We start from the raw sequence: 20,596 nt of genomic DNA, 5'->3' as shown, positions 1-20,596 counted from the left end.
TGCTTTGTCATCACGTGAAAGTAGGTTTTACAGGAGGGAAACCAGAAGTGGCAACTGGCATCCCTTTATGGCAGGTGGGGAAGAAGCTTCTTACCCCAATGGTCTGGTTTTGCTGCCACCTGGTGGCATTGTACTGGTGAGATGTCCAAGACACTGTCCTGACTATATTCAATCTTCAGTTGCACAGCCAACAAACACCCAGACACTTTCTACAAAACAGAGAGGGTGTTTATTGTGCCAGATGCTGTGGGATGGACCTGGTGAGGGGCAGGTGAGGTAGGGTGACCAGGGCAGTCCTTTCTAGAAGGTCCTACTTGCAGGGTCCCTGGGGTGGAGTTGAGGGTGGTCACTGTGGCGGCGGATGATGGAGTTGATCCAGCCTGCGAACTGTGCCACAGCGGTAAAGGAATCTGGGAAGTAGCCAGAGCCACAGCCTCCCCTGATGAAGGAGTCGATCCCATGGATCAGTCCGTTGCAGATCAGTGGCCCACCGGAGTCCCCCTGCACAAAGAACCAGGTAAGGTTAGCAAGCTATGCTTCCCATCCACCTCCTTTCAGCGTTGTGAAGTCCTCCCTGGAGTCTGGCTTGCAGTCCCAGTTGCTGCAGCCCATGTGGGGGTGGGGCGGGGACTGAGAAGGGGGTTGCAGTTACTTACAAAGCAGATGCCGGCCCGCTGGCGTCGCACCAGTGTGCACACGTTTGTGGGGCGGCAGAGGAAAGACACCACGGTCACGTTGAGCTCCTGCAGGACTGTGGCTGTTGCCTGGTTCGTGCCCAGCCTGCCCCACCCCATGGCCACGCACTGCACCCCATTGGCCACGCCTTGGCCCTGCTCAGGCAGCCTGGCCACCTGCACGTTGTTATTGATGGTTGCTGACCCGTTGAGCTGTGGTGGGCAAGGGAGAACACCAAAGAGTCACGCGTGGCTGTCCCCTCTCCAGGTCTGTTTCCCCATCTGAGGCCCCACTGTGGTTCTGGGATCTATGGAGTAGGATGCCCACCCTCTAAGATGTTCCCCATCCTGAGCCTCAGTTTCCCCATCTGTGAAGTAGGAGCAAGTGGCTGTGGGCGACCCTGGGCATGTCTTGAGTGTAGTAAGCAGTAGGGACCCGATACACCAAGCTGTGAGCAACACCAAGGGCAACAAAACCCTTGTTCTAGGATACTGCAGAGAATAATTGTGACTCCATGCACAGTGGGAAGGGAAGGTTTCTCCCTCCGGTCTCCTAGCAGTCCGAATGTGCGGAAGTTTGCCCCGTTCCACAAAGACACAAAGAGTCACAACAGTCTGCTGGCGGACAGCTGTTCAGATCTCTCTGCATCTTTGTGTTCCCTCGCTGCACAGCTCTGACAGGTGGGACTTCATTCTCTAGTTTACACAGCTGGCCACTGAAGTGCGGAGATGACCTGCCCAGTTAGAGCCAGATACACCCCCAGTCTATAGCCTCTTCCTTGCCCTCTGCAAGCCTCAGACCCCTGGGCCTTTGCACCTGCTTGGGCATCCCTTCCCCACCCCCGGAGTGTCCCTCCTCTGCCCAGCCAGCCCTGCACCTGTAGAATCACTATGTCATTCTGCAGCCTCTGGGGTACAAAGCCGTTTTCAAAGACTTGCTGGATGCTGAACACCTGCCGGGTGCGCTCAGACCTCCTTAGGTTGTGTGCGCCTAGTACCACCTGCACCGTCTGGAAATCCCTGTGACAAAGTGGGTGCAGGTGATTCGGGGTGGCTCTGCACTTTGAGGGTGGCAGAGAGACTCCAGAGCTCAGCCGAACCTCGCCCCATGTTCATGAGGTGCCTCAACCTCTGGGACAGAGCCTTGGGCCCCTTGGCTGAATGCCTCCACTCAGGCCTAGTGGAGAAGATGAATTAATGGGGGCTCCCTGGAGGAGTCCAGGCCCTGGTCTCACTCCCCGACCCCTAGCTCCCCACCCAGCTTTGACAGACGTGGAAACAGAGGGCCTGAAGAGAAAAGGTGTGCTTGGGAGTCACTTACATGTTATTCACACAGTGGGCGGCCGACATGACAAAGTTCTGGGCCACTAGCGTGCCACCACAGAAGTGGGCTCCGCGCTGCTGTAGGGACACCATGAAGGGCCATGCATGGGGCCTGGCCTGCCGGCCACCCACGATCTCAGAGGCCAGCACGGAGCCTGGGGACATTCACGGGTGGGGTTGGTGAGTGCCATGGAGCAGGCCCACCCCACCAGGCTGGTTAGCCCTTGAACCCCCACCAAGAACCCATGGGTCAAGGGGCTCTTCACATGCTTTTTGCCAGCTGAGGCACAGAAAGGAAAGGGGGGCCTGCAATGCCCCTGTCAGGGCACAGCTGTATCTGGACCTAACTTGGCTTTGCAGTTCCCAGAGCATGCCCAGTGACCTCACCTCCTGAGCCACTCTGGGCTCTGGGCTCCTCACCACTCTGGACGTCAGTCTTCTCCCCTGAAAGTGGGTCTACCTATCCCGGCTGCCCCCTCCATGAGGATAAGGGGGCCACTTGGGTCAAAGGCACAGTCAAGAGGCAGGAACGGGTTCCCAGGAACAGACCGACGGGCAGACACGTGGAGCCACTCACCACCCAGAAGCAGGGTCAGCAGGATGGAGGCAAGGGCAGGGCCAGAGGGTCTGCAGCTTTGGGCCATGGTGAGGCGGGGGCTCCGGTGTCTCTGTCCCCTGTGCCTACCTGGCCTTCTTATAGCTTGAAGCCTGGGGACCGTTGCATTGCCCCATGGAGGGGCTAGGTGTCCCCACTTCCTCTCTCCACCCCTAGGGATGGATGAGGGTGATGATGGGAGGAACAGTGGGCAGTGAGAGGGGGTGGTATGTGCTGGGGCCTGGACTGGCTCCAGGTAAAATTCGGGACACGAATTTGAAAGTCAGATAAACAATATTTTTTTATTTTTTAGTTAAATATATTGGGGTGACATTGGTTAATAAAATTATATGTTTCAAGTGTACAGTTCTATGATACATCCTCTGTATATTGCATTGTGTTCCCACCACCCAAAGTCAAATCTTCTTCCATCACCATGTACTTGAACCCCTTTATCTTTTGGTGCACCACAGCCCCTTTCCCTCTGGTAACCACCATACTGATTTCTGTGTCTATGAGGTTTTGTCTTGTTTTTTTTTAGTATAACCATGTCCCCAGTGTTGTACTTATCTAGAAAGTTAGTCATCATTTATCTGACTGTGTATCTTGTATTTTTGCTAAATCTGGCAACCCTAGGCCCGAAGAATGTCAGCTGGGTCCCCCCACACGCCTTAGTTTACTCAGGGTACTATAATAATGACAGTGCACCCAGAGCTGTCCTGACATTTTACAGGGGGGATTGGAGGCCTGCTAAGCCCTTATCTGATCTTTCTAAACCCTCACTTGAGGACATGTTTATTCATTTTTTAGAGAGAGATGAAGAAGGAGAGAGAGAAACATTGATGTGAGAGAAACATCAATCGGTTGCCTCTTGTACCCACACCAACTGGGGACCGAACCCACAACCTTCTGGTGTACGAGATGATGCCAAACCAACGGAGTCGCCCAGCCAGGGCTGGATCTCCATTTGAGATGAGGACACTGAGGCACAACGAGGCCTCCCCCGTGAGTTCCTAGCCGGTGGCATGGTGAGCAAGTGGAGGTTTAAACTCAGGCCCCACAATTCACAGCTGGCTGGTGATTTGTTGCCCTCCTCCCTAAGTCTTGGGTCTCCCTCTCCAGGCCTAGCCTTCCAATGCCCCTTTTGTCATTGCTCACAGTGAGGAACACATTCCCGCCTGGGTTCTCATGAGTCTGTGGTCCCCAGCAAAGATTCTGGGGAAGAGCTCCTCTCACTCCCCTGCCCCCTTGAGCTTTGCAGGACCCCTTTCTGGCCTGGGAAAGGAATCCTGCCAGACCTAGGGGCTGGACCATGGACGTCCGCTGAAGCTTCTGCCTGAGGCTGTGGAAGAACTCAGACCAAAACAATGGAAAAGGGGCCCCCAGGGCCCAGCCCCCCACCCCATGGCCCTGTTCCTCTTCCCACCTCCCCCAGAATGTTCCAGCTGCAACGGCTCTAGCCAAGGCTGTTGCAAGAAGCAACGTTTTCGTGACCTGGAGCAGGGCTCAGGGGAGGGAACCAACGAATCCATCTGCAGGAACAAGTGGTGTGGGCGCTGAGCACACCCAGAGCTGGGGCTGGAGCCCCGTGTGTCCCCACGCTGCCTTCCACATGCGTCCATGGGAAAGCAGGCCCCCATACCTCATCAGTGGGGATGATGGCTCTGCTCCCCCAGAGCCTGGCACATAGCAGGTGCTCAGTGTCTGCCCTTCATCTATCCTTCATCAGATGCACATCAGCCAATCCTGCTCCTCTCCCTCCTTGGCAGGGTCTCCCCCCATTGCATTAAATTGATCATAAAGCACTTAGTAATCACCTACTGCATAGACAGCCCTGTTTCCAATCTGGAGATGAGAGAGTGGAAAAAGCTATGTCTTGGGGGTGGGGGCTGGCTCAGGCAGGAAGACCCCATTTAACCAAATCTGCATTTATTGAGCACCACCTGTATATATACTACGTTCACACATCTCATAATGGTCAAGCATATCAACTCTGGGTTCATTCTGGCTTGGTCACTTGCCCACTACATAATTTCAGACCACTGACTTAACCCATCTGTGCCTCAGTTTCCTCATCTGTACAAGGGAAGTTATAATAATAGGCTCCATTGCATAGGATTGTCCCAAGGGTTGAATGAATTTGTAAAGTTTTTAGATTAGAAAGTGGTGTCCTGGAGGGCTTATTAACCATTAATCGCCTCCAGCAGGGCAGGGTGGTACTTGCCTGGCGGGTATAGGCTGGGAGGCAAACACTAGGTTTATAATTTGCAATCAGAGTACCGGTGACACTGGCGATATCGTTACGAGTCTTCCAAGCAAGATGTTCATACTTTATAGACCCGAGTTACACCCCAAGGAGGAAACAATGACTTGGGTATCTCCCTACCCCTGGAGTCCGGGGACCCCTGAGCTGTAAAGAGTGGTCCCAGCAGCATAAACGCCCCTCCCTGGGGCTTCCCGGGGAGCCCCTCACCACCCCACAGGCCTCCCAAATTGCTGATCACCCTGCTTGTTATTCCCACGGGTATGTCATTTCCTGGATCCACCCCAGCCCCCATCCTCAACCCCCACCTTGGGTCTGATCTTTGCTGGGAGGCGCCTCCCTGAGTCATCGCACCCACAAGCCCATGGAAAACAGAAAACGCCCCTGGCTGTGTTTGTTGGGTCTTTCTGTTCCCAACATTCCCTCTAGCAAACCTTTCTTTACTCCTGATGCTGTGGGGCTTTTTTAGAAACCGCTTCCTCACCTTGGGCGGTGGGAAATGCAGGGAGTCCGCAGCGGGTCCCCGACACCCATCAATGTACGTTTCCCAGGACCCAGCCATGTCCCCTGTCCCAGCACACATTTGTTCCTGGTAACATTGCCCCAGGGACGAGGTGTAAAAGAGACGCAAAAGGGCGCAGGCCCGAGAGTTCTCACTCTTGCTCGAATTTGTACACTGAGCCAGGTGGTGGCAGAACAAACCGAGAAGGAAAGAGCTGCCTTCCAGCTCTGGTTTGTCCCGTGAGCAGCTGGGACCTCCTTCAGAGCCTCACTCCCATGGCTACTCACCCACTGGCCAGTGACCTCTACCTCCTCCTGGCCTCGGGCCTTTCCTCTGAGCCCACGCAGTTCCTGTCTGTGGGCCTGTGGGTCCACCACGTCCCTGAACTTTCCTCCTCTACCCACTGACTCTCCATTCCAGCCACACTGCACGCCTTCCTGTTCCCCTTCACTTGATGTGCCTCTGCCCGGGGCTCTTCTCCTCACATTCCTGGTCAGGCATTGCCACCTCCCCCAGGAAGCCTTCCTAATAGCCATCCTGCCTGCCCTTGACTGCGTCAGAAGCCCCACAGGCTCTGGGCACTCCCAGTTGTGACAGCCTGGTCCTCCAGAAGCCCCCGAGCCGGAGACAGAGAGCCAGACGCGACACCCCCACCCCTGAGGACCAGGGTGGGGCTCTTTGATCGGTTCTGGGAACCGTCTGTGGTGGCTCCCTTTTCCAAACGAAGAAATTGAGACACAGAGATGGGCATCAACTTGCCCAGGGCCGCACCAGCAGGGCTGGATTAGAACCCACATCTACAGGCATTGGGGGAATGGGACATACTGTGACCCGGGCCCCCCACCAGCTTCCCGGCTTCTGCTCCAAATCCCTGAGCAGAGTCTGGGGCCTGGGCACTTGGGTGCTGGGGGCCCTTGGCTGCTGTCCCCCACATCCCCCCACATGGGAAGGACAGACAGGAGCCAAAGGAGGGTTTCGATCTTTATTCATGTCACTGTGAGGCTGGGCATTGCCCCCTGCCCCCAGTTAGCGCCTGTTCTCTGGCCCTGGCTCCTGAGAGGGCCATCTGGAGCGAGTGGCTCAGGGGGGGCCCTGCTCCCCGACACTTCTCAGCACAGACTGGATCCAGTCCACGTAGAGGGCCACACGAGCGAAGAAGTCAGGGAACAGGCCCGTGGCACATTCCCGGATCAGGAAGGAGTCCACGGCCTGGAGGACACCGTCGCAGATCAATGGGCCGCCAGAGTCTCCCTGGGAAGAGTGAGGACAAATTGGTCGCTCTCCCTGGGTGCGGCCACGTCAGGGAAAGTGTGGCTAGTGGAAGAACGCTTCCAGTTCGACATGTGGACGAGTGGGTGATAGAGGGAGGCCACTCCAAAGGAAAGTGAGCATTTATTGGCCTCGGGTCATGTCCCTGGACCCCTGGAACAAGGCTGGGCTAGTCGCCCTCACTTCCCCAGGGTCCAAAAGGGGGCCCCAGGGTGGAAAAGTTCCTAGACCCACGAAGGCCACAGGTGTGACCTGAGCGCCCCCTGCCGCCTCCCCCATACCTGCAGGAGGGGAGGCTGCTCTGCTGAGCCCCCTGATGGGGGGCTTCTCCTCCAGATGGGCAGTAAGGCACAGCCTGCACAGCTCAGTGAGGAGGGGGTGGGTTTGCATTCCGGCCACCTGCCCACCCTCCCTCCTGTGGGCAGTTTCTGAAGCCTTTTCTCTGCTCCAGAGTAGCCCCAGCCTTTCAGGAGGTCCCTCCAGCCGTGTGAACTTGGTTCAGGGCACTGGGAGCCAGGCAGATACGTACAAAGCAGATGCCAGCTTTTCGACGGGGCACAAAGGTGCACACATTGTGTGGCCGACACAGGAAGGTGACCACGGTGACGTTCAGCTCCTGCAGAGTCTGGGGCAACGGTGCGCGGGTGCCCAGGCGGCCCCAGCCCATGGCCAAGCACTGGGTGCCGTGGGGCACCAGCTGGTCCTGCTCAGGGAGCTGGGCAACTGCAACCTGAGCACTGAGGTTGGCAGGGCGGTCCAGCTGGAGCAAAGTGAGGGTGTGTAAGAGGTGAGAACCTGTCTCCAGATCCCATTGCCACCACCTTTTCACATTTGCTCATGCCTGACCACCCCAAAGTGCCTCCCCTGGGGCCTTTGTACATACTGTTCCCTCTGCCTGGCGCCTCCCACTCACTCTCTGGTTCGACCACAGGGGTCACCTCCTCCAGGGAGCCTGCTCTGATTGACCCTCCAAACCCCACTAGAGCTCAGTTTTACATTCTCTGACATCATGGACCTCCCCTCTGCAGCCTTTGTCACTGTGGCATTTATTTGCTTACAAAGCACTTATTGAGTGCTAACTGTGTACCTGGCCTTCTGCTAAGCCCTCAGGATACTACCTCTGTCCTCAGGGTGATCATCGTGGGAGGCGGAGAAGCCAGAAGGAGCACAACAGACTTAAAACCAACGGAAATGCTAAGATGGAGAACTGTACATCAGGAGGGGAGGGCTGTCTTTCCACTAGGGTGAGGGGAGCTCTTGCTGGGGCGAAGTGGGTGCTGAAGTTGGGGGCGAGGATGTCAGAGGGTGCCAGGCAGGGGGAGCATGGCCAGGGCAAAGGCCTGGAGGCAGGTGGGGCAACCCTTTGTGGGGTTATTGTCTGAATGGTTCTCTCCTCATCAGGCCTACTATATACCAGGCTATGTCCCAGCACGTGCCTGGCATACAGTAGGTGCTCAATGCATGCTTGCTGAAGATGAACAAAGGGGTCCTACAGATCCTGAGGGCCCCACCTACCCACCTGCAGGAGGAGGATGTCATTGAGCTTCTGCGCCGGGTTATAGTTGTTTGAGAACTGACTAGTGATCTTGAACCGCTGTTGGCTGGGCTCAACGGTCCTCAAGTTGTGGGCCCCGAGCACCACATTCACCAAGGTCTGGGGTCTGCGGGGTCAGGGCAGGACACTCATCACTTGATCCCTTATGGGCGTCCTGAGGCCCAGAGCTCAGCTTCCTTGGTGACAGTCCCCTCAGACCTGGGGCAGGTCCACTGGGTACTCACATGTTTTCTAGGCAGTGAGCCGCGGTCAGCACAAACCTCGGGTGGATCAAGGTGCCCCCGCAGAAGTGTTCGTCCACCATCTGCAGTGATGCCATGTAGGGCCGTGAGTGAGGCTGGGCTTCCTGCCCACCCACAATCTCTGAAGCCCACGCCGCACCTGAGGATGAGGAACATCAGTCATCAGTGGTAGTCACACGTCCCTGCTGTGCCCATCCCCACCCACCTCCCTGGGAGAGAAGCAGTAGATTTTGTCCGTTTCACAGATGGAGAAACTGAGTTGAGTGTCCCAGAGCTTCCCCTCCCTCCCTCTGAGGCATTCATCCTAAGCAGCAGATGGGTCCTGCCCTGGTCATGCTTCAGTCTTCCTATCTGTGCAGTGAGGGTGCTGGGCTCGCCGTTGTGGGTAGATATTCCTCAGAATGAGTGGGGCCTGGATAGATGGGCGAAAGAACGTGTGCCCACTCACCGCCCAGCAGCATGGCCAGCAAGATGCGGGCCAGGGCAGGGCCGCAGTGCTGGTGGCTGCAGGTCATGGTCGGGTGGGAGCTCAGGGTTCCCTCGCCTGCCCACCACTTCTTATAGCCCAATGCCCAGAGGTCGTTGAGGTTTCCCCACACGAGGACTGGGCGTCCTCACTTCCTCCTCTCAACTCTGGGTGCACAGGGAGTTGAGGGTGTTGAACCACACTCCAGGAAGACGGGGAGTGTTAGGCTCACAGTTCCAGCTCCCCCGAGGGTGTGAGAAGCTGCCCCCGGCCCATCCCATAGCTGGGTCTCCTGGACAAGGGGCAGTATGACACAGCCCTCAGAGGGGCACACGCCGCTCTCTGTGACTCTCCCCATGGGGTCCCCATGGCCTGAGCCAGTGGACTGTGGCCAGTTTGTCCAAGTGCTGGGGTGAGTGAGCCTCAGTCATGGGGGCAGGAAAGGACAGAGAAAAGGAGTGGGGGCCACAGAGCCATGTGCCCTTCTGAGACCCATCAGGATTCATTGTTCTTACCCAGGTCATTGTTCCCCCAGGGGACACTGTCTGGGGACACCTGTGGTTATCAGGAGCGGGGATGCTTCTGGTATGGAGTGTGTGGGGCAAAGGACATCCTCAACGCCCCCATAATGCCCGGGATGACTCCCCATGGAGTTGGTCTGCTCCTCTGACCCCAGGAGAGAGTGGAGAAGCCCTGGGTGATTGTCTGGGGAAAATCGGAGCTCACTCTCTGCTCACGGTAGATGCCAGAGTAAATCCCAGTGGTTAGAAAAGACCAGGTGGCCCCAGCATCTGTGCGTCCCCTCCCCACTCTGTCCCACTCAGGCTGTGTGTTCAAATGTGTGCAGCCTCCCAGGACCTCCGTAGGCAGAGGGTTACTGAACATGGAGTGTCCTGGGGCCTGTGGACTCCCCTGACCCAGGGGTTGAAGGAATGGGGCGCTGACACTTGCTGCAATGTGGACGAGCCCTGGAAACGCGATGCTCAGTGAGAGAAGCCAGACACAAAAGGACAAACACTGTTTAATTCCATTTATGTGAAATGTCCAGAAAAGGCAACTCCAGAGACAGGAAATGGATTAGTGGTTCGTCGTGAGGAGCTGGGGGAGGGGTTTGGGGAGTGACTGCTGATGGGGATGGGGGTTTCTTTTGGGGGTGATGGAATGTTCCGGAACTACATAGAGGTGGTGATTACACAACATTGGGAATGCCACTGAATTGTTGAATAGGCGAGTTGTATAGTTCATAAAGTATATTTCAACAAAGCTTTAACCAAAAAAGATAAAGAAACTCACACACACAAACCCTGCTAGATAACTCACTCGCTAAGGGGGAGCTCCCCTGGAAGATCTGGGGTCCTCCTCTCCGAGCACTCTGCTCCACGTGTGCGTCACAGGGAGGCCTGGGGGGCAGGCAGGTGATTGCTGGGGTGGGGCTGCCTGGAGGCGGAGGGAAGCGGGATGCTGGGATGGGAAGGCTGCTGGCTAGGGCGAGAGCTGGGGGCTGTGGAGAGCCTGGGGGTGTAGTAGGAGGGAACACCCTGGAGCCTCTGAGGGTTCAGCTGGCAGGTGGAGGGGAAGTAGGGGCTGGAAGCTGTTTCCTGGCCCCTTCCCACTCCAACTGTGGGTGGCATAACAGGCAACGGCCTCAGGGGAGGGAAGCCAGGTTTATTGAGTCACTGGGACCCTGCGGTGGAGGAGGAGGGAGGGGGTGGGATGTCCAGCTTCAGCGTCTTCGTCTCTCTCTGTCGTTTTCCTCTCCTCTCCTTAAAAAAGGAAAATATTCGCCCAGTCAGGGCACATGCCTGGGTTGCAGGCCAGTTCCCAGCAGGGGACTCACGAGAGGCAACTATACATTGATATTTCTCTCCTTCCCTTCCTTTCTAAAAATAAATAAATAAAATCTTTTAAAAGAAGGAAAATACCCTTTTTTGAGTATTGGGGGCCTCCAAGCTGGGAGAGCATATGCTCTTGGACCCCAACCCCTTTGGTTGGTTTCCTGTCTGAACCATGAACAAGCAGCGGCTCCATGTCTTTAAGCTCTGGTCAGGGCCCCTGGACTGATTTAGTTTCCTGAGCCACTGACATTCCCCTCTGGGCCTCAGTCCCCCCATGTGTAAAGTGGTTTAGTGGCAATGCAAATAACCATGGTGGCCTGTCAGTCTAGGTGAGCGTCAGGGGCTTCTAGGGGGCAGTGGGTAGCTTTGGGATCACCCACACCTGGGGCAGGGGACAGTGGGGTCCCACAGACCCTCATACCATGCAGTCCGGAGTGCAGCTGCAGCCCCCTTGTACTGTCCAAGGGTCCAAGGCCTTTGTGGGCTGTGGCACATACGCCTTTCTACATGCCTGGAACGCCAGGTGATCTGTGGCCCATTCCATGATTGAGGGGCTGCCTCTAGCAACTCAGATCAGCAACACTGATGTCCCCCTAAAATGCAGTGTGGCACCCATTCATGGGCTCCCTCTGGAACAAACAGGTGTACTGCTCTTCTTCAACTTGGTATTAATTTTTACATTTAAATTCCACCCTCACATGGTTCAACCATCTAAAAGATGTATAAAAAGCTCCCCCTGCAAAGACTGGACAGTCTCTCGCATCCCTGTCTCTTCACACCCAAGTAAACTGACCGATTCTCTTGGACCGCTCGGTACTCCGACGGGCAAATGAGCATGCGCCCCTCACACATCACTCTGCCCTAGGGTCTTTTGTGCTCCCGCTGTCTTGTAAAGGCCCCTAGGGTCAGTGAGCAGGGTGCCCCCACCTTCTACAAAGCTGCATAATATTCCCCACCTGGCTGAACCAGACTTCGTGCATTTTGTGGTCTCCTCCTGAGGACACTGGGTTGTTTTCAGTCTCTTTCCTTCTAGGCATATGGCAGGAACAATCTTTGTACCCTTGTCATCTGCACAATGCAAAGTGACAGGGGAGGCAAACCCGCAGGGTGGTGCTATTAGCTCTGATGCCCAAGACCCACCTTTGCCGGAGGCGTCCCAGTTACCTGCCCGCTGAGGTGGACACGCACAGAGTTCTCAAACACCATGGCTTGTGCACAACCCGTAGGTTGAAAAAATGGTATCCTTGAGAAAGTTTGCTCGTATTTCTAATATAATGAATGAAGGTGAAGGTGTTCCCGTACCTTCGAGATTCCTTTGTGTTTCTTTGCTGTGAACTGCTCATCTCCTTTACCCATTTTTATATACTAGGATTGTTTCTTTCTTATTGATTTTTGGTGCTCTTCATATTTTAATTATAACTATATTCCATTATATATTTTTAAAATATATACATTTTATTTTTAAAAGATTTTGTTTATTTGTTTTTATATAGAGGGGAAGGAAAGGGGAAAGAGGGAGACAAACAACACGTGGCTGACTCTCGCACGCCCCCTACTGAGGACCCGGCCTGCAACCCAGGCATGTGGCCTGACTGGGAATCCAACCAGCAGCCCTTTGGTTTGAAGGCCAGCACTCAATCCACTCCACTGAGCTAGGACTGATAGCCAGGTCTAATAAAAATTTATTTTAACAAACTACATTGTGTAATATAATTCTATTTATATATACTTTTTATAATTTTTTTTTGGTTATCAAATGATCTTTTTTTTTTTTCTGGAACACTGTCTAAGTCTGTATAATGGCTTGTCCCATGGAGGAGAGAGCGCCGGAATAGGTTAGACTCTGTTGCTGTAGCAGACTCAAATTGTGTCAGACAGTTTTGGTCACCTGCCACAGAGTGTTGCTTGCAATGTCAAATGATCTTTAATAGAAATATCTTCCTTTATTGATCTTAGCTGGCCGGGCACCCCACTGCACCACTGTCCATGTTACCCATGATGTCGTGGGTGCGGCAGCCATCGACACTGCAGCCCGCAGCCTGGGCCATCCCCGAGCTCTTTGACGGTTCCAGAAAGCTCTCTAGCTGAAGATCTGTGCTGCATCCGTCCGGCAATGTTGACGATGTCATCAAGAGTGATATTTCCACTGTGCTTAATGATTTCTTATTTCTTTCTGTCTCATGGCGGTTCTTTGAGGGCTTTGATGATCAGGGCCGAGGCAGAAGGCACTGCCTCAGTCTGGCCCTGTCTGTTCCGAATGGTCAGTTTCACTGTGATTCTCAGACCCTTCCAATCACCAGTTGCTTTGGCGACGTCATCACCAACCAGTTTTTGGACACAGGCCCAGGGGGTGGATGTTGGGGTCCAGGGCAGATGTGGCACTGACTTCGCCACCAGTGCTCCTCATGTGAATGACTGATCTCGTTGGGGCTGCACTTGGTGGCATGGTGGAGGCGGCTGGTGTGGGTGAACCTGGATTCGGGACAACCAAAGAAAGTGGCACCTTCACCTCCTCCAAGCTGAAAGCCAAAAGCATAATTGTTATTTATTATTTAATAGCACCCTCTGTAGTAGGTGTATTAGTCTTCTGTGAGTCCAGTGGCAAACACTTTTTGGCCAGTGTCCTGTATGCCTTTTGACTTCCCTGCACAATATATTCTTGGCCAAAATTACAGGTGGTTAAGGGGATCTAGAATCTCACAGATTTGGGTTCAGATCCCACACTGGCTGTGTGGCCTCGGTGAGCCACCCAAGCTTTCTCAGCCTCAGTGCTCCCTCTGTCAGGTAGGTGCTCCATTTGCAGAGATGATCACAAGCCCTGGTTCTCAGTTCTCCTGCCCTTGGTCCCCGCCTACCTGGCAAAGCAGAGGCCAGGTGCAGAGAGAACAGGGATGGCTCCCCTATTAGAGTCCCAACCACACAGGCTGGAATGTGGGTGGGGGACAGGCCCAGAGGTAGGAGGTTACACGCCACCCCAAGGGCTCAGTGGGGGGCTCCTCCGGCCAGTGGTGGTCCAGCAAGGGGTTTAAAACAGAATTGATCCAATCCTGGAAGAGTGCCACAAAGGCAAAGGAGTTAGGGCCCCTGCCATAGGGCTCACTGAGAAGGAGGCCACACCATGTGCCCGGCTGTTACAGATTAGGTGCCCCTATCACCCTGGATGGGTGGCAGACCAGTGAGGGCACCCCAGGCCCAGCTCACCACTCTACTGCAGCCACAGAACAAATGAGCTGGCAGCTGCCACCGCAGCTTGAGCCTTTCTACTGCAACCCTCAAACTTTGTTCCAACCCCGTGTGCTCTCATGCTGCTAAAAATGCTCAAATATTCATCATCCAGATCTAATTCCATACTCAGTCCAGGGGTCCTTGTCCTGGCCTTGCTCTCACCCACCACGGGGAACTCATTATCTTTCAAGATTCCTCCTCCCACCATGGGGGAGCCCATGCCAGGTTGTACCAAAGCCTGTACCTGACGGATGCTGCCCTGGCAGGTGAGGTTGCCACTGCACAAATTTTGGGGTGACACTGGTCTAAGGGGGTCACAGTGATGTTGAAGACCTTTGGGAAACTGGAGAGAAGCCCCCTACAGCTCTGGCTGGGTAACTCAGTTGGTTAGAACTTTGTCCCAATACGTGAAGGTCATGGGTTTAATCCCCAGTCAGGGCACATACAAGCAACAACAAATGAATACATTAAGCAGAGCAATAAGTTGATGTTTTTCTCCCTCTCCCCTTCTTTATCTCTCTCTAAAATCAATAAACTAAACTAAAATAAAAAAGCCCCCTGCACCTTTGGATCCCCCAGCCCACCGCCTAGAAGCTGGTGGGCAGTGGTACCAGTGCCACGCTGCTGGTGAGGTTGCCACCTTCCATCTGGGGAGGGAAACCAAGTCAGGAGAAGTTGGTACTGGGACCGGAGTTCCATGGGGTTCAGCTGGGAGCCAGAGCGACAGTGAAATGAATTCTAGTCTATGAAGTGGTTTGAGTTCAAGTCCCAGTACGAGCAATAAGCTGCTGTGGGATCCTGGTCAAGTCACTTGACCTCTCTGGGCCTCTGGTTCCTGCACCACAGAAAACGAATAGTCAACAATTCCTGCCTCAACCCTGGTCGGGTAGCTCAGTGGGTTAGGTCATCAACCAGATACTCCAAGCTTGCAGGTGTGATTGCCAGTCAGGGCACACACAAGAAGCAATCAATGTATAAATAAATGGAACATTTATTTGTATATCTCCCTTTCTCTCTCTCTTAAAAGCTGTGGACCAGGGCACACCTGCAGAAGTGCTGTCCCTGATGCTGAAAGGAGGTCAGGAATGGGGAACTCCTGTGACTTAGCCTTCTGTCTCCAATGACGTCCACAGGTGGGGACGGAGCCAGGGGGTGGGACATACGCAGTTTCTTAGTCCCAGCGCCACTCCCGGAGGGATACCCACCCCTGCTCTCCTCACCCCACCCAACACCTTCGCTAAGAAGAGAGGTGGCCCCAGGTTCCCTGCACAGCCCTTCGAGGACTATTCAGAAACAGTGTGGCTGTGTGGCATGGACTAAATCGCTTTCCCTCTCTGAGCCTTAAGTCCAGAGGAGCAAGGACTAGGCTGCTGTCCTCTCCCACATGGGCCCTTCCCTCTGCAACTGGACCCCCAGGAGAGATGGGCATGCCTGGCATGGGTGGGCACGTGTGAGGTCTGGAAGTGGCCAGCAGGCTGGCCAGCAGAGCCAGGAGTCCGAGTGTGGGCGTGACAGGGCCGCTGAAGGCGCCTGGGGACGGGGCTGCCCTTATGCCGGGGGCTGTAGCTGTTGGCAGCACCCCCAGCACAGGGTCAGCCTCTCCTTGTGGAAAGTGGAAAGTTGTCCAAGGCCTCCACTGCCAACCGCTCCGGGAACCTGCCTGGACTCTGCCAACTTGTTAGATAGGACAAGGGTCTCATGGTCTGAGCCATTCTTACTAAAGGTTATTCTTGCTAAATGTGAAAATGTAGTACAGTATTTTGCAGACCAGCTGTAAACAGGGATTCCATAGGAACCCAACCCCATAAGCATAGCCAACTTCGAAGAAGAAATCAACACTCGATCGACCAAATAGTGTATATAAGCCATGGCTAAGCCTCGCTTTAGGAAGGCAGGGCTTTGGTTATAAATTTCCTGTCTTCTTCTTGCAAGTGAATAAATAAAAGTACCTTGTGACAACCATGTCTTGTTTTGTTTTTTTTAAAGACTTTATTTATTAAATTTATCTTTAGAGGGGAAAGGAAGGAGAGAAGGAGAGAAATATCAATGTATGGTTGCCTCTCATGTGTCCCTTGCTGGGAACTGGCCTGCAACACAGGCATGTGCCCTGACTGGGAATTAAACCGCGGTTGTTTGGTTCGCAGGCCCGCACTCAATCCACTGAGCTACACCAGCCAGAGCCCATGTCTTGTTTTTTAATAGAGCACGCCAAGTGGTGAACCCCTGGAGTCCAGTAACAAACTGGCAACTCCAGATGGGACTCTTCTAAAAGGATTCCTCTTGGCCTTGTGTGGACGCTTGGCGGAGCAGTTAGCAGCAGCGCCCTGTGCAAGGCTGACTTGCCTGCACGGCCACTGGACAGAGAAGCAGTTCTATGGGGCAACCCCGCTTGGTGCTGCCCCGACAGCAAAGCGGAATGGCCATCTGAGTCTGTTTCCTTCAGAACTTTGAATGGCAGGCAGGTGGGTCAGCCCTGTCGTCATTTTAATTAGTGTTTCTATTCCCATTTTGGGTGCAGGGTTGTTGGAAAGGTAACTTGTGGGCTCTTGGTGTTTGGTTGGTTGGGCAGGAACTATTTCCAGGATGGCAGACTCGGGGCCTGATACGGGTCTGACTCTGGAGGCTTGAGCAACTCCTGCGGGACAATCCAGGAAACCCTTGGGTGACCATCCCCGGTCTAGCTTTCTGCTTGTCTGTCCTGTAGGAGATGGATTTTGCTCTTTGTGTGTACATTTGGGGTTGCCTTGTTTGTCTGATATGTAAATGTGTCGGCTATGGAGAGCTCCAATTTGATCCCTGAATGCAGCTTCTTCAGGTGCATTCTTTAGAAATGGATAAAAAAGAGTGCTTATTTGACTTAAAGAAATTAAACACTTAAAATAAATTAAGAAATATAACAAATAACCCTGGTGGGTGTGGCTCAGTGGATAGAGTGCTGGCTTGTGAACCAAAACATCCCTGGCTCAATTCCTGGTCAGGGTACATGCCTGGGTTGCAGGCCTATTGATGAATCTCTCACACATCGATATTTCTCTCACTCTCTCTCCCTCCTTTCCCCTCTCTCTGTAAATTAAAAAAAATCTTTAAAAAATACTGTAGTTACAGTCTCCTTAAAGTTTGGAAAAACATACATTTGTTTAAAAAAAAAAAAGGAAATATAACAAATAAGTTAATGGTAGGAAACTGCTTGTCCTATTTGAAGCAGCCTTGCTCCAGGCAGAGATTCTATCGTGGATTTGAGAAACATGTTTTTGTATCGATTGACTGATTGATTCTTTTTTTTTTTTTTTTTAGAGAAAGAGATCAGAAAGGAGGGAGAGACAGAGAAACACAGATCTGTTTTTCTGTTCATTTATGCATTCGTTGGTTGATTCCTGTTTGCATCTTGGCATATTGGGATGACGCTCTAACCAACTGAGCCACCCAGCCAGGAAAGAAGCATTGTTTTCTAAGTGCAGCTTCTTTGCTTCCTCAGGTTTCAACATTTAGTGACCACACACGTAAGCTTCTCCCCAGACTCTGCCACCTACTTGCGTCAAAGGAGTGCACTTTCCGGAACACCTGCAGCCAGGGTGAGCTCCACGGGCAAGGGGAGTTAATCGCATGCCAGCAGTTTCCTGAACTAACACGAGGTTCCCATCATACAGGATGTACCACCTTCACTGAGGAGGACAAGCTAGTGAGCTCCTGGTTTCCGGGGAGGTGATCTGGGACAATCAAGCATGAATTGCACCCTGGACAGTGTGGCTCAGTTGACTAGAGCATTGTCCTGTAAACCAAAAGGTTGTGAGTTCGATTCCTGGTCAGGGAACATGCCTGGTTTGTGGGTTTGGTCCCCAGTTGAAGTGCATAAGAGAGGCGACCAACTGATATTTCTCTGTCACATTGATATTTCTTTCCCTCACTTTCTCCCCTCCTTCTCCTCTCTCTAAAAATAAATAAAATCTTAAAAAATTACGTGGCAGCCCTGGCTGGTGTGGCTCAGTGGTTTGAGCACCAGCCTGCAAAGCAAGGGGTTGGTAGTCTGATTCCCGGTCAGGGCACATGCTTGGGTTGCGGGCCAGGTCCCCAGTGGGAGGCGAACAAGAGGCAACCACACATTGATGTTTCTCCCTGTCTTCCTCTTCCTCTAAAAATAAATAAATAAAATCCTTTTAAAAATTACATAGCACAACTCTTCAAAGAGTCTCATTGATATAAAGAGACATTCTATCAGCAGGTGTGGTTTGAGCAATCTTACCACAGGTATGGTAACAGACACCAAATATCCTAGGAGTATTGAAAACTAAATAATGATTGGATTGGGGCAAGAAAAAGAGAAAAGTCTGCTATGATTTAAAAATGCTGTTTGAGTGCACCCCACCCCCAGGAGCGTGCCCACCCTTTCCCTGCCCCGCCAGGCGCGCCTCTCCTGACCGCTACACCTGGCAACGAGGGGAGCAATGGGCTCGTCCAGGGCTAACCCCCAAAACTGTCCCAAAGCCCCTCTGTTATTTCTTTTACCCTAAGCCCTTCCTTTGTTTCACTGTCCCCAGTGTTAATAAATGTAATAAATAAATAAATATTTTGAGTCAGCTTTCCTGGACTTTAACATGAAGCAGGTGGAATCAATCACAGTTTTTTTTTTGCTGTTACTTTTTATTTTTGATAGAGAAAACATCGATTTGTTGTTCCACCTACTTATGCATTCACTGGTTGATTCTAGTGTGTGCGCTGACCAGAGATCCAACCCGCAACCGTGGCAAATGGGGACGGTGCTCTAACCAGTGGAACTACTCGGCCAGGGCTCACGTGTATGTGTTATGAGACACAGAAGCCAAAAGGTGGGCTTCCTGGCCACATGGTATGGGAGGAAGTTGGAAATGACACAGGGAAATGAATTGCTAAAATAGTAAAATTTTAGACTGCTCTTAAGAAGTAATTTACTGGTTTCCTTTCCATTTGGCAGCAAAGACGGTGTTGAGATCAGTGACTCTGGGCAGGTGCACGTTTATGCATCCCTGTGTCAGACAGAGCCTACTCAAGTCCAGAAGATGTGTAAGACCTCAGCTTCTTTTCTGAGCCCATTAACCTCCCCCTCCTCCAAAGCTGTGAGGTAGCTGGGGGTAAGGCAGGTCCGGGTGAGAGAGCTCGCTGTCTGTACCCTCCTTGGGGACTGGAACCACTCAGCCCGGGCCCAGGCCAGTATGGCTTTGGGAGTCTGCTGACTGGCAATGGAATGGCCTGGCCCAGGCCCTCGCACTGGGTGAAGCAGCCTAGGGTTTTGTCGTAGCCAGAAGCAGCCGTGGAAGTTTGGGGAAAGAATACTGCCCTGCTGGTGTGTGATCCGCAAGGGGAGACAGGTACAGGAAGGCCGCACCGCCCTAACCTTTAATTATTTTATTTATTGATTTTAGAGAGTGAGTGAGAGGTGGGGGGAAACCATTGATTTGTTTTTCTGTTTATTTATGCATTCATTGGTCACTTCTTGTATGTGCCCTGACTGAGGATCAAACCTGCAACGCTGATGTATTAAGATGATGTTACCTGGCCAGGGCCTGAACCTCCCCTTCAGCGGCACATACGCTGAGCTCTAAAACCAGGTATCCTGGTCTTGTCCTCTGCCTCTCAGAGTCCCATCTGCCGGGAACCAGGGGGTCAGGGGACAAGCTTTGCAGAGGCCTTCTCAGTCCTTCTCCTCCCATAGTCCAGAAGCCAGAGGACTGAGAAAAGCTGGGACCTGTCACTGCAGTGGGAGGTGACTCTGCTGACATGCACATTCTCAGCCAGAGAGATGAGGCGAGGCTCAGCGCTGCCTCCCGTGAGAAGCTCCTCTTGGATTTAATGCTGGCTGTCTTCACTTTCCCTCCTGTTTCAATACCACCTGTGCCCACAGATGTTTCCTGTCTTCACTTTATTTATCTGTTTAAAAGATTTTATTTGTTCATTTTTAGAGAGGGGAAAGGAGAGAGAGAGAGAGGGAAACATCCACGTGCCAGAGACGCATCATCAGTGGTTGCCTCTCACATGCCCCCAACCCAGGACTGGGCTTAAACCCAGTCATGAGTCCCGACTGGGAAACGAACTGGCGACCCTTTCCCTTTGTGGGGACGAAGCCTAGCAACTGAGCCACTGCAGTCAAGGCCTGTCTTCACATTCAGTCTTGAGCTCCCAGTGTTTCCCAAGTGGGGACAAGAGGTGGGAGGAGCCACAGTCTGCAGAAGATGGAAAGTGGGATAAATAGACCTCAGGTATTCGCTCATCTCAAGGTTCGCTCCAGTGCTTCCTGGGCAGGGGGTTTGGGTGACAAAGAGGTAGTGAGCGACTGGTACTTTCTCCTTCTATCACGATTTTCAGAAGGGATTTAAATCTCTGAAATGTAGCTGTGTGGCTTGCTAACTAGGCGAGGGTGTCTAACAGGATGTCTGAACACAGAGGGCCCATGCTGTGTGGGCTTGAACAGCGTGGCCACACGTGTTGGACCGGAAGTGTACACACACACAGGGAATTTATAGTCCCAGAGAGTGCCTCCTGCCATCGTGGGGTGGGGATGGGGGGGCTTTTCTGTAGTGCACTATCCCAAGACTGCTGATTCAGAGGGCCGTGTCAGAACTTCCTCCCAAGCTGTCCTCCCATCCCAGGCCAAGGTGCAGCTCTTCCCTTGGCCA

The 20,596-nt window shown here is 53.1% G+C and overlaps 2 protein-coding genes, 1 non-coding gene and 1 pseudogene across 3 annotated transcripts; all 4 read right to left on the bottom strand.

Annotated features, from left to right (window-relative positions):
• Positions 1–229: 229 nt before the first annotated feature.
• Positions 230–2,658, bottom strand: ELANE (elastase, neutrophil expressed). Its single transcript, XM_037139048.2, has 5 exons — positions 2,575–2,658; positions 1,996–2,152; positions 1,553–1,694; positions 657–887; positions 230–501 (listed from the first exon to the last, which is right to left on the bottom strand). Exons 1-5 carry the CDS (start codon positions 2,639–2,641, stop codon positions 301–303), a joined length of 798 nt encoding a protein of 265 aa, XP_036994943.2. The 5' UTR covers positions 2,642–2,658; the 3' UTR covers positions 230–300.
• A 3,674-nt stretch (positions 2,659–6,332) lies between these two features.
• Positions 6,333–8,950, bottom strand: PRTN3 (proteinase 3). The gene is made up of 5 exons (XM_037139049.2): positions 8,872–8,950; positions 8,406–8,562; positions 8,146–8,287; positions 7,156–7,386; positions 6,333–6,608 (listed from the first exon to the last, which is right to left on the bottom strand). Exons 1-5 carry the CDS (start codon positions 8,936–8,938, stop codon positions 6,438–6,440), a joined length of 768 nt encoding a protein of 255 aa, XP_036994944.2. The 5' UTR covers positions 8,939–8,950; the 3' UTR covers positions 6,333–6,437.
• Positions 8,951–12,505: 3,555 nt separating this feature from the next.
• On the bottom strand, positions 12,506–12,631 carry LOC119044639 (small nucleolar RNA SNORA28). The gene has a single exon (XR_005081650.1). It is a non-coding gene; the product is annotated as a small nucleolar RNA SNORA28 (small nucleolar RNA).
• Positions 12,632–12,676: 45 nt separating this feature from the next.
• On the bottom strand, positions 12,677–13,170 carry LOC128626328 (60S ribosomal protein L12-like; annotated as a pseudogene).
• Between the last annotated feature and the right edge of the window lie 7,426 nt (positions 13,171–20,596).

This window comes from Artibeus jamaicensis, unplaced genomic scaffold, assembly GCF_021234435.1.
Source record: "Artibeus jamaicensis isolate MK-2021 breed Jamaican fruit bat unplaced genomic scaffold, CSHL_Jam_final scaffold_537, whole genome shotgun sequence".
Taxonomy (NCBI): domain Eukaryota; kingdom Metazoa; phylum Chordata; class Mammalia; order Chiroptera; family Phyllostomidae; genus Artibeus; species Artibeus jamaicensis.
This window is presented reverse-complemented; position numbering and strand designations above follow the sequence as displayed.